The sequence below is a fragment of the Anomaloglossus baeobatrachus genome, chromosome 5 (assembly GCF_048569485.1).
Source record: "Anomaloglossus baeobatrachus isolate aAnoBae1 chromosome 5, aAnoBae1.hap1, whole genome shotgun sequence".
NCBI classification, from domain to species: Eukaryota; Metazoa; Chordata; class Amphibia; order Anura; family Aromobatidae; genus Anomaloglossus; species Anomaloglossus baeobatrachus.
In genome coordinates this window covers 314,799,399-314,815,714 of record NC_134357.1, presented here as the reverse complement: position 1 = coordinate 314,815,714, position 16,316 = coordinate 314,799,399, and the positions used below count along the sequence as shown (strand labels likewise).

Here is a 16,316-nt window from a genome sequence, read left to right as displayed (position 1 = left end):
CCGGAGTCGTCATCTCGTGCTTCTGCGTCAGGCGGGTTGCCGCCAGCTGTCGCAGCCTCCTGGCCTCCCACATCCAGCACTTCAGCCCCTTCTGCGGTAGCACGGAGCAGCAGGTTTGGCGAGCTGACATTAAGGCGCCTCATAAGTAACGGCAAGGGCGATGCATAGGCCGAAACTAGGCCGGGCCCCTCAGCCGCAGCGGCCGGTCCTGGTAGGACATAGGGACGTGGGTCACCAGTCGGTTCTGCTACATCCATTCCCCCTCCGTACCTCGGGGCAGTTGTAAGCAGCTCCTCCACCTCGTTGGTCCACTGCTCCATCATCCGGAAGATCTGATCCTGCTGACGCTGGTGGAATTGCATCACCCGGGCCTTCATCCAGGCCACGGTCTCGGGCTCAGGGTCTGGCACAGTCTCTATTGGGACTTCCGGCACCATGCGGTAAAGGGGTCGCGGTTCCAGCGGTTCCCCCTGGCATGCTTCAGGGACGTCCCGGACGTCTGCAGCCGGCTGGTCCGTTGGAGCGGCTGGGCAGGGTATCGCCACCGGTTGGGCAGGTAGCGGGCCTAATGGCGGGGCGGCAGCAGCTACTACGGGTAGCAGGGAGAGAGGTAGGGTGAGCGGAAGCCGGCCGGGCCCCTCAGCTCCAACGGCCGATCCCTCAGGAATACAGGGGCGTGGGTCACTTACCCGCTCCTCCAAATCCTCTACTGCCTCGCGTCTCCACATAGCAGCCACCACATCCGCCATGTCGGTCTCCCACTCCTCCAGGAGGAGTTGCATATGAGCCTGCAGACGATTACTCAGCGGGACGGTCCGGTCCCTCAACCACGTCGCCGTGCCGGGCGCGGGGACTTCTTCATTGGGAGTTGGGTTGTACATCTTGGCAATCGTGCCTTCCAGGAACCCAGTATGTCGGCAGAGTCCTGGCGTCCCTGCTTTTATAGCCGCAGCTACATGCGTCCAGCCGCCATCGCGTCCCCCTTAGCTCTTTCCGGCCCCTCCTCTCTCGGGGCGGAGTTTTGGCCTTCGCGCTTCTACTGCTCGAGAAGACGCTCGAGCGGGAACTTTTCGCGCCAAAGATGGCGGCTTCTGAAATTTTTCGGCCGGATGCCTCCGGCGGTAACAAGGCGCACCTCTACCTGACGGCAGAGCGGTAAGATCCTGTTCGTGACGCCAAGTTGTCGCGGGCGGGGAGGAGGGTGTCAGCACACCGCGCTCACCCCTTCTGCTCGGGTCCGGCAGCTGCTCCTGGTGGCTCGAGCTGTGGGCCGGATCCCGGGGTTTCTCGAGCGACACTCCTCGCCCGTGAGTGAAAGGGGGGTTTTGTGGTTGGGGATTGTTATAGTTCGTGACGCCACCCACGGTTGTGGTGATTTCACCACCGCTGCTCAATGTGGGGATCCCGGGGATGGTGATGTGGAGCAGCCAGTTGTTGTGTTGCCCCTCCCTGGGTAGGGGTTGGTGATCCCGGGGCCCAGTGGGGTGCAGGGGCGCAGGGGCAGCGCTGTGCCTTGCGGCACTGAGGTACTCACTCAGCCAGTAAACACGACACAGTTCTCGGTAAACAAACGGCTGGTTGGACGGGTCCCTCGGACGGTTCACGGTGCTGCGGTTCCCTGCAGTTAGCGGTGACGATCTCTTCCCTGCACCTTTGAAATGTCTCTTTGGTAGCGGTGGATTCCCACCGGTTACCCGCTCCCCGACTGCAATCTGTGCCGGAGGAGCTCCACACTTTGCCCGCAGGCGCCGGCCCTGGGAAACTGGTGCCTTGGCGGTGGCGGTGTTTCCCCGTTGTGGTTGGACCTTTGCCGTCAATCAGGACTTGCTTGTTGGGGGATCTACGTCCCCTTCACTAACGGATTTAGCAATTTACAGCGACTCCGAGCCTTGCTGGGATCCGAAAGCCCCTGCTCTGGTGCTGACTGCCCTTTGTATACTGCTCCAGGCCCCGGATACACACAGCCTCCGTGGCCCTTCCAGCAACCTCCAGACAGTCCCACTGCAGATCTTCACCACCGTCTGCTGACCTTGCTGACTCCGTCTGGGCACACAGCCACAGACCAACTTCAGGCTTTCTCTCTTTACTGCTTTCTTCCTTCACTTCCACCTAGCTGTTTACTCTAACCCTGTCTAGACTACTCCTTCACTCTTGCCCTGCCTGGGCTTCACTCTGTTGTTACTCCTTCCACTTCCTCCTCCTGGACTCAACTGCCTGGTTTCTTCCTGCCTCCAGTGTTGTGAGCTCCTTGGTGGGCGGAGCCAACTGCCTGGCCCACCCCCTGGTGTGCATCATCAACCTCTGGAGGAAGGCAACACGGATTTTTGGGTTAGCTGGTGTACCTGCAGGGAATGTGGGGTGCGTGTGTGTTGTTATCTGTGTCCCCTGGCTTGCCCAGGGCGACACATGTGCACGTGGCTTCAGGCTATGTTCACAAGTTGCGCTTTTGCTGATTTTTTTGCATGTTTTTTCCATGCATTTTATGCCAATAAAAAGCTGTATTTTACAGTACCAGCAAAAGCTACACACATGCACACACTTGTTTTTTTTTCTCCGGCTGAAATGAAAAAAACTGCTGCGGTTTTGGAAGACGCAGGATGTCAATTCTTTCAGCATTTTTGCAGCTTTTTTCACCATTGAGAGCAAAGAGAGAAAAAATATGCAGCAGTGTAGTTTTGCTGCTTTTGTGATGAATGAAACTAACTTTATTTAAACATACACTGTAGACAAATGCAACAAAACCCGCTTTTTTGGAAGCAGTTTTTTTTTTACTACCAACAGAGCAGGTTTTGTTGCAGAAAAAAGCAACTTGTAAACACAGCCATTTAAATGGTTTAGGGGCGTAGAGTTTCCCTTAAAAAACACTATATAAGTTTGGTATCACCACAATAGGATTAATCTGCTGCCAATTCATTCTTACCACACACTCAATGCCATAACCCCCGGCCCCCCAAAAAAAAAAAATGGCAGAACTGTTTGGGGTCTTTTTGCACCATTTTACCTCATTTGCTATTTTTTCCTGTTTTTTTTTATGGTATATGCTAAAATGAATGGTGTCATTCAAGAACGACAACTCTTTTTGCAAAAAAAATCCCAAAACCTCATACCATTATATGGATGGAAAGATTAAAAATAAAAAAATAAAAAAAAGTTAGGGCTCTTGAAAGAAATGAAACAAGTACAAAGCAGAAATATGTAAAAATCGCCTGACTATGAAGGGGTTAAAAATACAGGGCACCAGAAGAGAGCAAGCAGCACCTTGAGCCCCCGGATCCAGTACTGATGCGCTGAGGGCATAGTCACGTGCTCTGTCCCCCATAGGATATAATGGCCTAGATGTTTGGTGCTAGAACCTCTCCAGAGTAATGCCGGAGTCAGATTGCCGGGTACGGGGAGTCGTAGTGTGCAAACACGTGAAGGAAAAAAGCAGTGAGGCGACAACTGGAAGCAAGATATCCACGTACAGTAAGCGGAACAGTATAGAGTCACGCCCAGCCTTTCCTTTTTAGGAGGGGAGGTGTGGCCGTGACGTCACGCCTGTCAGCTGCGGCACATGGAGATGGGGATGCTCGCAGCCTCTCGGCACAGATCTGGGTTTGCAGCGGGAGAGGCAGGAGCGGCAGTGTGACGGGTCACCGGGCGGCACAGTCTGTACTATCCAGGGCACGGTCAGCCTGCTATTCCAGACAGCCTGCGCAGCATCCACCATGGACAAGATGTCAAGGGTCCTACCGCTCAACCCAACCTTTCTACCTCCAACCTACGGGGTGCTGAAGTCTCTGCTGGAGAACCCGCTGAAGCTGCCCATACACCACGAAGATGGTAACTGCTGCTGCCGCTTCATCAGTTACTTCTTCTACTTCATCATCTATTTCTTCTTCTTCTTCTTCTTCTTCTTCTTCTTCTTCTTCTTCTCCTTCTTCTTCTTCTCCTTCTTCTTCTTCTCCTTCTTCTTCTTCTCCTTCTTCTCCTTCTTCTTCTTCTTCTTCTTCTTCTTCTTCTTCTTCTTCTCCTTCTCCTTCTTCTTCTTCTTCTTCTTCTTCTTCTTCTTCTTCTTCTTCTTCATCTATTTTTTCTGCTTCTTTATCATTATCTATTTCTTCTTCTTCTTTTTCTCCTTCTTCTTCTTCTTCTTCTCCTCCTCCTCCTTCTTCTCTTCCTCCTTCTTCTTCTTCTTCTTCTTCTTCTTCTTCTCCTTCTCCTTCATCTATTTTTTCTGCTTCTTTATCATTATCTATTTCTTCTTCTTCTTCTTCTTCTTCTTCTTCTTCTTCTTCTTCTTCTTCTTCATCATCATCATCATCATCATCATCATCATCTTCTTCTTCTCATTATTATTTCTATTATTATCTTCACTATTATTATGTATATTATTATCTTCATTATTATTATTTATATTATTATCATTATTATTATTATTTCAATTATTATCTTCACAATTTGTATTAGTATTATTATTATCATCATTATTTATGATCCATTATAATTGTTATTGTTTATTATTATATTATTATTATTATTTATATTATCTTCACTATTATTATTTATATTATTATCTTCACTATTATTATTTATATTATTATCTTCATTATTATTATTATTATTATTTCAATTATTATATTCACAATTTTTATTAGTATTATTATCATCATCATTATTTATGATCCATTATCAATTTTATTGTTTATTATTATATTATTATTTATATTATTATCTTCACTATTATTATTATTATGATCAATTATAATTGTTATTGTTTGTTATTGTTGTTATTATTATTATTCTGAATAACTCTGACATATGTGGCACTAAGAGATGATATATCGTAGCTAATTTGTGATAATATTCATTCTGGCTGCATTGCTAGTTCATCTTGTTAACACCAAGTAGAGCAAAACAATCGATTTGTGCCAAATGACAAACTCATCTCTGCTTCATCTGTACATATTACAGTATGAAATTGGCAGGTTGCCCGCATCTCTCTCCCGTTGATGCCCCTGGTGCTGTCTAAGTCATTTGCTCCTTGAGAGTTGATGTTATTCTGTAATTCACTGATCAACTCCAAAAACATCACATGAAAAAAAAATCTGCTGCCTTTCCCCTAGCTGCTGTTATTCTGCCCCCTCACTGATGTAGGACGTACACTTCTCGCCCTTATACCCGTCCATACTGCTGCTCAGCGCTCTTCTGAAATCTGTAGTTCTACATGTGCAGTAATGGCTTGTACAGTTGGGTTTTGGTGAGATATGTAGTCAGAATGTACGGTGCACATAGTGAGATCACAGCAATCCGCCAAATCTGAGGAGTAATGTGAGCACAAGCATGGAAACTTTCCATTTCTGCTTCTTTGGGTGTCTTATGTGTTATGTTCTTCAGAATCTAATCATACACACAATGCACAATCTTGGTAAATGATGTATGATCTAATACATGTGAATTATATATAAAAGTTGTCATACATGTCATTTATGTATAAATTATGAATGATCCAATGCATGTGATCTATGTATTAAATGATATATGATGTAATACATGTGATGTATGTATGTATGTATGTATGTATGATGTGTAATGTGTAAAGTAATAGTGTATGATGCAATAGATGTGATGAGTGTATTATTTGTATATGATCCAGTACATGTAATGTATAAAGTAATAGTGTATGATGTAATACATGTGATGTATGTATTGCTGACGTATGTATTATGATCCAATACTGTTATCTATATATTAATAACATGTGATGTAATACATGTGATGTATGTATGTATGATGTGATGTATGTATTACTGATGTATGATCCAATATGTGCAATGTATAAGGTAATGGTGCATGATGTAATACATGTGATTTATAAAGTGGTAGTGTGTGAAGTATGTATTATTGATGGATGATCCCAAATATGTGATGTATATAGTAGTAGTGTAGATGTAATACATGTGATGTATGTATTATTGATGATTCATTCCATACATGTGATGTATTTAGTAGTAGTGTATGATGTAATACATGTGATGTATGTATTATTGATGAAATATTCCATACATATGATGTATTTAGTAGTAGTGAATGATGTAATACATGTTGTGTATGTATTATTGATGAATGATTGCATACATGTGATGGATATAGTAATGGTGCATGATATAATACATGTGATGCATATAGTGGTAGTGTATGATGTATGTATTATTGATGAATGATCCCATACATGTGATGTATTACATCTACACTGCTACTATAAACATCACATGTATAAGATTATTCATCAATAATACATACATCACACACTACCACTGTATGCATCACATGTATTACATCTACACCACTGCTATATACATGTGATGTATGTATTGCTGATGTATGATCCCATACATTCGATGCATATAGTAATAGTGTACATGTAATACATGTGATGTATTGCTGATGTATGATCCCATACATTCGATGCATATAGTAATAGTGTACATGTAATACATGTGATGTATTGCTGATGTATGATCCCATACATGTGATGCATGTAATATTGATGAATGATCCCATACATGTGATATCTAAAGTAGTAGTGTATGATGTATTACATGTGATGTATGTTATTGATGAATGATCCCATACATATGATGTATATAGTGGTAGTGTATGATTTAATACATGTGATGTACTGTATGTATTATTGATGAATGATCCCATACATACGTATATAGTGGTAGTGTATGATGTAATACATGTGAGGTATGTATTATTGATGAATAATCCCATACATATGTATATAGTGGTAGTGTATGATGTAATACATGTGATGTATGTATTATTGATGAATGATCCCATACATGTGATGTATATAGTAGTAGTGTATGATGAATTATATGTGATGTATGTTATTCATGAATGATCCCATACGTATGATGTATATAGTAGTGTAGGTGTAATACATGGGATGTATGTATTATTGATGAATGATCCCATATATGTGATGAGTACAGTAGTGTATGATGTAATACATGTGATACATGTATTATTGATGAATGATCCCATACTTATGATGTATATAGTAGTAGTGTAGATGTAATACATGTGATGTATGTATTATTGATGTATGATCCAGTACATGTGATATATGTGAAATGATAATGTATGACCAATCACCAAGTAATGATAGTCATCCACAGCTGTCTCAAAAAACCAGAAGCACAACATCTAAAATTGTGATATTTCTGATTCTTGGTTCTGATTCTTGGTGTTTTCACAGTTGCCATGTGCGTTTCAATGTGTCATTATGTTGGTGTCAGACGCCTTATATGATGAGACAGAGAAAATATCAGCTTTCCCTTGTTTTGACATCTTGCTATAACATACTACACACCTTATCCAATATTAAATGTTTCCATCTCTACCCATTTAGCCTTCTGTAAAGAAAAAGACAAGGAAAAGAAGCTTGAAGATGACACGTCAAGTTCCACTGTCCCGCAGTCGGCTTTCTTGGGGCCAACGCTCTGGGACAAGACCTTACCGTATGATGGAGATACCTTCCAGCTGGAGTACATGGACCTGGAAGAGTTTCTCTCAGAAAATGGTATCCCACCAAGTCAGTCCTCGCATGACCTGAGCTCCCATCAGCCTAGTCTCCAACAGGCTCCAGTGACCTCACCTTCTGTCATTGATCTGAGCAGTCGGGCATCCACATCTGTCCTGCCAGGCTTGGTGCCCCAGAACTGTATGCATAGTCCAATAAGGCCCAGTAAGTACTCTTTGTTTTCTTTGAAATCTTTTAATATACAGATAAATGCTATGGTGACCACTAATTAACTATTTGTAACCTATACAGCCACAGATGTGACTTCATGTAGATGACATACTGTAGATATGTCATGTACGAGAGGATCATGTGATGGGAGTTATCACTAGATTCCATACTCAGAAATATTCTAACTATCCCGGAAGTCTAACAGGTCTAGTCAATTCAACATCAGTGATATGTTATGCTAAAGTAGTAATAACAGAAATATCTCACCCAACTCCCACCAAAGTGATCCCCATTCTGAAAGCAAAGGTGGTCTCGGATTGCTGAGTTCTCCAAGGTGGTCTTCCAAATGACAGATCTCTTTCACCCAGACACTTCCTCATTTAGTTGTTCTTAAAGGCAGATTGTCAAAAAACGTCAACAACATTGATTATTCTAGAACCCGTGTCCACATTCTGGTCAGATTTCCACACCATGACCTTTTTTTTGTACCGTTGTTTACGAGAAAGCATCTTCTTAGCTTGAGGACCACTTTTTGAGAGCTCTGTCCTTCTGAAGGCTGCCAGTAACCATGGATTGTGCCCTCACGCTTTCCTGCAGAATTCATCAGGCTTTGTTGAAGCAATGTGTCCTTATAAAGCCACAGCTCTAAATAGCCGTGTGCATCAAGGCAACTCAAGCATCACTTAATTATTCAGTCTTTTCCTAACATACAGTAGGTTATAAAAATGTCAGAATTCCAATGTATTATCGGCCAGTTATTCTGAAAGAGCTCGTCAAACTATTGTCATAATGAGGCATGCAGCATGAGAAAAGTTGACTTTGACAATCTGGTTCATTTTAGCAAACCTAGATTTTTAATTAACTCTTGATTTGTTGTAGCCATATCTTAAGACTATGATCGATTGCTAATACTAAGTTCAGAAGTGCTCAGCTTGAGCCGTGTAGGAACCCCTAGAGTAGACTTTCACCCTGCGCATGCTTGAGCAAAGTGCTGCAGAAAGCCAGAGTATATAGCAGTGCACTGCGAAAAGCCCAGTAAATGGAACAGAGTAACCGTATATTCTTGAAACAGATTGAGCGGCACTCACCATATAAAATAAAATTCCTTCTTTATTAGTTATCCGTTAAATCATGCAGGCAGGATGGCAACTTGCATGGTGCGACTAGACGAAGACTGTTTTGCGTATTTATTAATACAGAATGACGTAGGTTCTCTTCCAAAATGATCTGCAGATGTGTCAGAGATATGTTTCTAAAGATCACCAACATTGAATTCCAGAATAAAAGCTGAAAAGCTGGTGTGCTGTCATTTTGGAAATTATTGGAGGTCCAGTCCTACAGATCTAATTGCTCTGATTGCAAGCCATAAATATATGGTATGTCTGAAGGTCAATTTCATGTGGCTTTCTACCTTAGGCACCTCAGAACTGAATTTATGATATATAGCAGTGCCTATCGCATATATGTCCTTAATTTGTACTATTGCTTTTGTATCATATTATGTAAATGCACATGCGTTGATTCTGCTGTTAGACAAGAGGTATGTCACATGTGGATAAAGTGTGTCTAAATACCATGGACAATGCAAGGTGTCCCACTTACACCCAGTACCCAGAGCACATGCCCCAATGCAGTGCCATCCTCTCTAATATTTAGCACCCATAGTACATGCCTTGGTGTGGTGCTATCCTCACTAACACTCAGCACCCAGAGAACATTCCTCTGTGCAGTGTCATCCTCTCTAACACTCAGCACCCATAGCACAAGCCTCGGTGTGGTACCATCCTCTTTAACACTCAACACTCAAAGAACATGCCTTGGTGCAGGGCCATCTTCACTAACACTCAGTACCCAGAGCACATTCCTCGGTGCGGTGCCATCCTCACTAACATTCAGCACCCAGAGCACATACCTCGATGCGGTGCCATCCTCACTAACACTCAGCACCCAGAGCACATACCTATGTGCGGTGTCATCCTCACTAACACTAAGCACTCAGAGCACATGCCTCAGTGTGGTGCCATCCTCTCTAACACTCAGCACCCAGAGCACATGCCTTGGTGCGGTGCCATCCTCTCTAACACTCAGCACTCAGAGCACATGCTTCGGTGTGGTGCCATCCTCACTAACACTCAGCACTCAGAGCACATGTCTCAATTTGGTGCCATCCTCACCAACACTCAGCACCCAGAGCACATGCCTTAGTGCAGTGCCATCCTCTCTAACACTCAGCACCCAGAACACATGCCTTGGTGCAGTGCCATCCTCACTAACACTCAGCACTCAGAGCACATGCCTTGGTGCGGTGCCATCCTCACTAACACTCAGCACTCAGAGCACATGCCTTGGTGCAATGCCATCCTCTCTAACACTCACACAGAGAAGCTTCGATACCCCATCTATATTCCTGTTCAGTTGTTCAGAAATACACATATGCCTTGCCGCCATCTTAACAGACTACAACCTTTGATATTAATCATTGGTTTTAGCTAAGCATTTTGACACTTGGCTCCCTTACAAAACATCCTTTCAGATCCAGCTATTTAAAAAGAGCCTGTGTCAAAGGTGTCCAGGTTTTCCTCTTATTTTTTGTCCACTCCTCCTCTGAGTATAAGTATGGCTAATTTATGAACGAAAAAAATGGAAACCTCAGGGAAATAAAATAAGAGAAAAAACTGGTCACCAATGACCCGATGAGAGGACTTATCTAACCTCGTGACAAAACTGCTTCCATCTCACACACATAAATTTGTGGCCAAAAAAGCTGAGGTTTCTAAAGTCCAAAAATTATCTCTAACTCTACTTCGTAACATGAAAAGTGATGTATGTGCCGTATCCTTCTTTCTAAATTCTGTTATTATACTTTACCATTGTGGTAGTATATTCCACAGCTTTATCACTTTTTATATCAAAAATTTGTCCCTAAACTTCCGAATGTAGGCATCAGCACGTTTGTCTGCTATACAGCTGTTGGATCATATAGAATCCTAAACATTAGTCACCATTATTTTGAGAAGTCATCTGATTTCGAGACTATCAGTCATGATATTGGCATGTACTCTTTACTAACGCAATGTACAGTCAATGGCATCATCTGCAAATATGTTGGGTGCTATATATATATATATATATATATATATATACATATATATATATATATATTTTATATATATATATATATATATATATATATATATATATATATATATATATATATATATAAAAGATGGCCTCTCAGAAAAGCCATTGGCACAGTAACCAGCAGGGGTTGTATTCTGTGATTACTTTTATCAATGCAGTAGAATTGATGAACATTATTATTGAAGCTGTATTCTAATAACAAGGGTCTTAGTTGCATCTATAAAAATACTGCCTGGTGGCCTCTGCAAACTACACTGACCCCTGATAATTGTGTTCTTATGCAGTGCGGTTGAGCTATAGATTGTGTTTTTTAGAAATATATATGTTATCTTTATTGTTATACAGACGTAAAAAGGAATTTCAAAGTGATTTGTCCTTGTGATAAAATGTAATTCTGTAGCCTCTATGGGAACTAACAGTTACACAGTATGTAGAAACGCTCTTAGATTTCAAGGTCATTGTAAATATATTGTATTATTATTGTTGTTATTATCTTAATGATATATGGAGCCTTTGTGGTTTTAATGGGAGAAGTGTTTTTGTGAAGTCTGGGAAACTTAGGATAAAATAGTACCTGGAGCTATAAATTTCCAAGTTATGGCTGAAAACTATAATTCAGTTATCCTGGGTACTGAAACAGTTGTGTGCCAACCATTAATAGAAACCATAAGAGAGTTAAGGGTACTTTACACGCTGCGAGAACGCTAGCGATCTCGTTAGCGATGTGAAATTCTAGATCGCAAGTGCACATGCGTAAAATAACCTATGTGCGATCTCGAAAGATCGCACTTGCGCTCTAGAATTTCACATCGCTAACAAGATCGCTAGCAATGTCGCAGCATGTAAAGTACCCTTTAATCACCCAGTTTATAAAAAGAGTCTAAATGGTAAACCCAGGTAGTGAATGTGTCTAGAGATATTCTTTAAGCTGTTGACTCACCATAAATGGTGACCATTAGGTCACTGTCAATCATGTACCTAGAAACCCTTTTAACATTAGTCAGTGATGGGTTGTGAGGAGCAGGGTTAGGAGGTAAAGTATGGAGTCTCTCTTGGCCACAGGATGGCAAATTGAATAATTGTATGCCAGTATTTTAAAATTGAGCCCATTGTTTCGAACAACCAGTGGTAGCTGTTCTCCTAAAGTCTCCAAAGTCTTAAGGGGGCTTTACACGCTACGACATCGCTAATGCGAACTCGTTGGGGTCACAGAATTGGTAACGCACATCCGGCCGCATTAGCGATGCCATTGCGTGTAACACCGATGAGCGATTTTGCATCGTTGCAAAAACCTGCAAAATTGCTCATCGGTGATATGGGGGTTCATTCTCAAAAATCGTTACTGCAGCAGTAACGAGGTTGTTCCTCGTTCCTGCGGCAGCACACATCGCTCCGTGTGACGCCGCAGGAACGAGGAAGCTCTCCTTACCTGCCTCCCGGCTGCTATGCGGAAGGAGGTGGGCGGGATGTTACGTCCCGCTCATCTCCGCCCCTCCGCTGCTATTGGGCAGCCGCTCAGTGACGTCGCTGTGACGCCGCACGGACCGACCTCTTAAAAAAAAGGCGGTTTGCCGGTCACAGCGATGTGGCAGGGCAAGTAAGTATGTGTGACGGGTCTGGGCGATGTTGTGCGGCACGGGCAGCGATTTGCCCGTGTTGCGCAACAGATAGGGGCGGGTACCCACACTAGCGATATCGGGACCGATATCGCAGTGTGTAAAGTAGTCTTTAGGCGGGCTTTGCACACTACGACATCGCAGGGGCGATGTCGGTGGGGTCAAATTGAAAGTGACGCACATCCGGCATCGCATGTGACATCGCAGTGTGTAAAGCCTAGATGATACGATTAACAAGCGCAAAAGCGTCGTAATCGTATCATCGGTGCAGCGTCGGCGTAATCCATAATTACGCTGACGCGACGGTCTGATGTTGTTCCTCGCTCCTGTGGCAGCACACATCGCTGTGTGTGAAGTCGCAGGAGCGAGGAACATCACCTACCGGCGTCACCGCAGCTTCCGTAGGTTATGCGGAAGGAAGGAGGTGGGCGGGATGTTTACATCCTGCTCATCTCCTCCCCTCCGCTCCTATTGGCCGCCTGCCGTGTGAGATCGCAGTGACGCCGCACGACCTGCCCCCTTAATAAGGAGGCGGGTCGCCGGCCAGAGCGACGGTCGCAGGGCAGGTGAGTGCATGTGAAGCCAGCGTAGCGATAATTTTCGCTACGCCAGCTTTCATAAGATATTGTACGTGCGACGGGGGTGGGGACTATCGCGTGCGACATCGCAGCATCGGCTTGCGATGTCGCAACGTGCAAAGCCTGCCTTAGGCTACATTCACCAATCCACGATACCAGCCTATAGACACGTGCCCAGCTTTGCTTCCCCTTTTTCTTAACCTCATAAATTTTTTTCACTTTTTTATCCATTGACTCTCAACAATGTATCCGTTAAAATCAGATGAAACTCGGATGGAACTCTGAAGTACAAGTATGTCTCCAGTGTGTCATTTGTTTATTCAGATCCCCATAGTGGTTGATACTGATCCACCAAACGGTTAAGAATAGTGCTCTGGGTCTCACAGACCGGAGACACAGATCTGTTTTAGAACTGTATAACTCAATGAAACTTTGGGTCCAAGAAAGTGAATGTAGCCTTATGCTTCCCATAGAGGCAAGATATTTGTCACATACCTAACAGGACAATATATACAGTATATGAGTCTATTCGTATACATTTTTGCCTTTTCAAAGCAAAACCAATTTGTCGTTTGCAATCTAAGGCTTAACGGAGCTGTGAGCCAAGACACCACTCTCACTAATCGCTACTAAGTATAGCTCTATGCATAGCTAAGAATGGCGGGATTATAAAGAAATCTCTCTTTAAATATACTCCGGTGCCTAGCGGAGCGAAACAATTAATTGTACGTTTTCAAAACAGATTATCGCTGAAGGGAAAAAATAAAGTAAAAATCCATTCCCTTTCTAAGCCTCATTTGTGCAGCAGGATAATTAACAGGTGTATGCACACACTTAACACGCCTCTCTCGTGTTTACTTTCCCAGCCTGTAATTGAGACATGTGTGAGCGCACGGTTCTTAAGAACGTCTGCTCACATTTCATCTCATGTGAGTGCAGATTACTATATGAGCTGTACACATGGCTCTACCCTGTGCTGTCTCCTAAAACTGCCGGTCCTGCTCAGCCAGAGAACAGAAGCCGCACACGTCCGTGGCTAAGTGGTTGCTAAACTTTTTTCATTAGCACCTCGGAAAGGCTGCCTTAGATATAAAAGACAGCACTAATAAGATACAGGCGGCTTGTAAGCTCTCATAGTACATAGAGGAAAGTAGTTACTTTATATATTTGAAATCAACCTTTCAAGGCACACAGGGAAGTCAACTAAATCAGATCTAATCTACTACTCAATCTCCTATGCATCAAAGCTGACATCAAAGCTGAGCATTGCGAAGGACATTGTCCAGTGGGGCAGCTAGGCTGCAGGTCTCAGACATCATAGATAGTACCACATAACAGTTTAGTACTCAAGTGCTCATTGCAAGGACTTTACCTTCAATAAAGTAGTCTATTTGTGGTTAATTGGTTTGGAAACCCCAGATTATGGGTCTACATGAGAAAAAATGATCAAATAGACTGTGATTGGGAGCCCCTATGGCCAACATTTGTCTTCAGAGGTAACCGCAGTGTTCTGTACTACCTCAAATAACATCAGTGTTAGGTCATGGCATTGTATCATTCTGGAATTTCCTTAAAGATATTGTCCACTACTTGGGAAACCTCTTCTCAATCAGAGTTTTTGCCCTGTTAAAAGAACTCTTATACTCACCTCTGGTGCCTGCATCTTTCTAGTGGGGTCGGCACTCACTCTCCTGGGGCTCAAGTGACATTGCGATGTCTTGTGAACGCTGTTTCCAATTAGAGCTGGTTTCACTGTTCCTGCCTTTGGTCCAATCAAACATAAAGAGATAGTCAGAGATGCGGCTGGCCACTCACTTCCTCTTAATGTTCTATAGGCAGGGAGAATGAAGCCGGCACTGGTTGGGCTCGGAGCTTGTATGACTTAACAATGTCACATGAGCCCCAGGAGAGCGAATGCCGTCACTGGAACAGCGCCAGCACCAGAAGTGAGTTATTTTAACATGGCAAACATTCTTATTGAGAAGGAGTGGTCTGAGTAGTGAACAACACCTTTAAAATCCACACCCTATGTACACTACAGATCTTATTTCTGCAAATTCAAATGAAAACTCCACTATGATTTTACTATAAGTAGATTGCTGCTAAGAGCAAGTTCTAGTTTGGTGGACCAAGTTTGTCTATTATACGTTCAACCGTTCCACTACAAATGATGAACTGATCACTGGAAGAGCTCATTTTAGAGAAGGCTTTGTCTTCTCTAAAATGTCTGTAAAGTGGTTGGTCTACCCAAAAATATATAATCCCTATAGATCCCATAGACCCTCAAGTTCACTAAGGTGACTCCATGCATTCTACTGCTAAGTGTACATGGGACTGATTATTACATGGGACTGCTTATTACTATTATACTCTACTAGTTCTGTTAGGCCCATAGATATTGAGTGTAAGGGACAAAAGTTGTTATTTTCTTTTTTCTTATTTGGGGTGGGTACAGGGCTAACCAATTTAAGTTATATAAAAAAATAAGGCCTATTAAAGTCTGTGAAGCCAAATGGCCCAAATGTCGTGACTAAACACTGATCCTATAGCACATAAATATTTGTATTCTTGTTTGACACGAACAGTATGATATATACGATTGGTTTATCTATTATGGTATAAGTCAGTTTATTTGTATTTCTCTACTTTCATTGTTCTAACTCAGTGACATAGTGGGGGATACATACTAGTGGCAGCAAACAAATGTATTATTTTCAGATACTTCTGATCTCATGCTTTTTCCAATAAGAAAATGAATTTGTGGCATATTCTAGCACTTAAGTAAAAAGACCAATACTTTATTAGAAAAATATAAAAATTATGGTGCAAAGAGCTTGTGACAATAAAGGACAGAGCATCTCCGCCAACGCGTTTCAAACACCATGCTTTATTACTTATGGGCTATTATTTTATCCACTTGACACTTGGCATCTATTGTTGGAACTGTTAATATACAATGTAAAAGATGATCTCAAAGGATTCATAAAGTATTCTCAAAAACAACACTTCACACATCAAGGACTCATGTACATGGCTTGGCACACAAAGTGCACTGTTCTATTGATACTTGATGGGGCATATGTCAGTAAAGCTACAATACTAGGATTAGTAGGTAGAGTGATGTATTCTGTATTATGTACTTTTCTAGAAAAAACTATATGGAGTGCACATTTTGAAAAAGAAAAACTGAATTTGTCATTTTCTTCAGTGTGGCTGCATTGTTTGTACATTATTATT

General features: G+C 42.6%; 1 protein-coding gene across 2 annotated transcripts in view; it reads left to right on the top strand.

The window, feature by feature from the left end:
* Nucleotides 1–3,535: 3,535 nt before the first annotated feature.
* The window catches only part of HLF (HLF transcription factor, PAR bZIP family member), a 66,507-nt gene continuing 53,726 nt past the window's right edge, over nt 3,536–16,316 (top strand). For both annotated transcript variants that reach the window (XM_075349723.1, XM_075349722.1), the window contains exons 1-2: nt 3,536–3,822; nt 7,403–7,738. In XM_075349723.1, the coding sequence (XP_075205838.1) occupies nt 3,708–3,822; nt 7,403–7,738 (451 nt within the window). In that variant the 5' untranslated portion in view covers nt 3,536–3,707. The remainder of the gene's footprint in view (nt 3,823–7,402; nt 7,739–16,316) is intronic.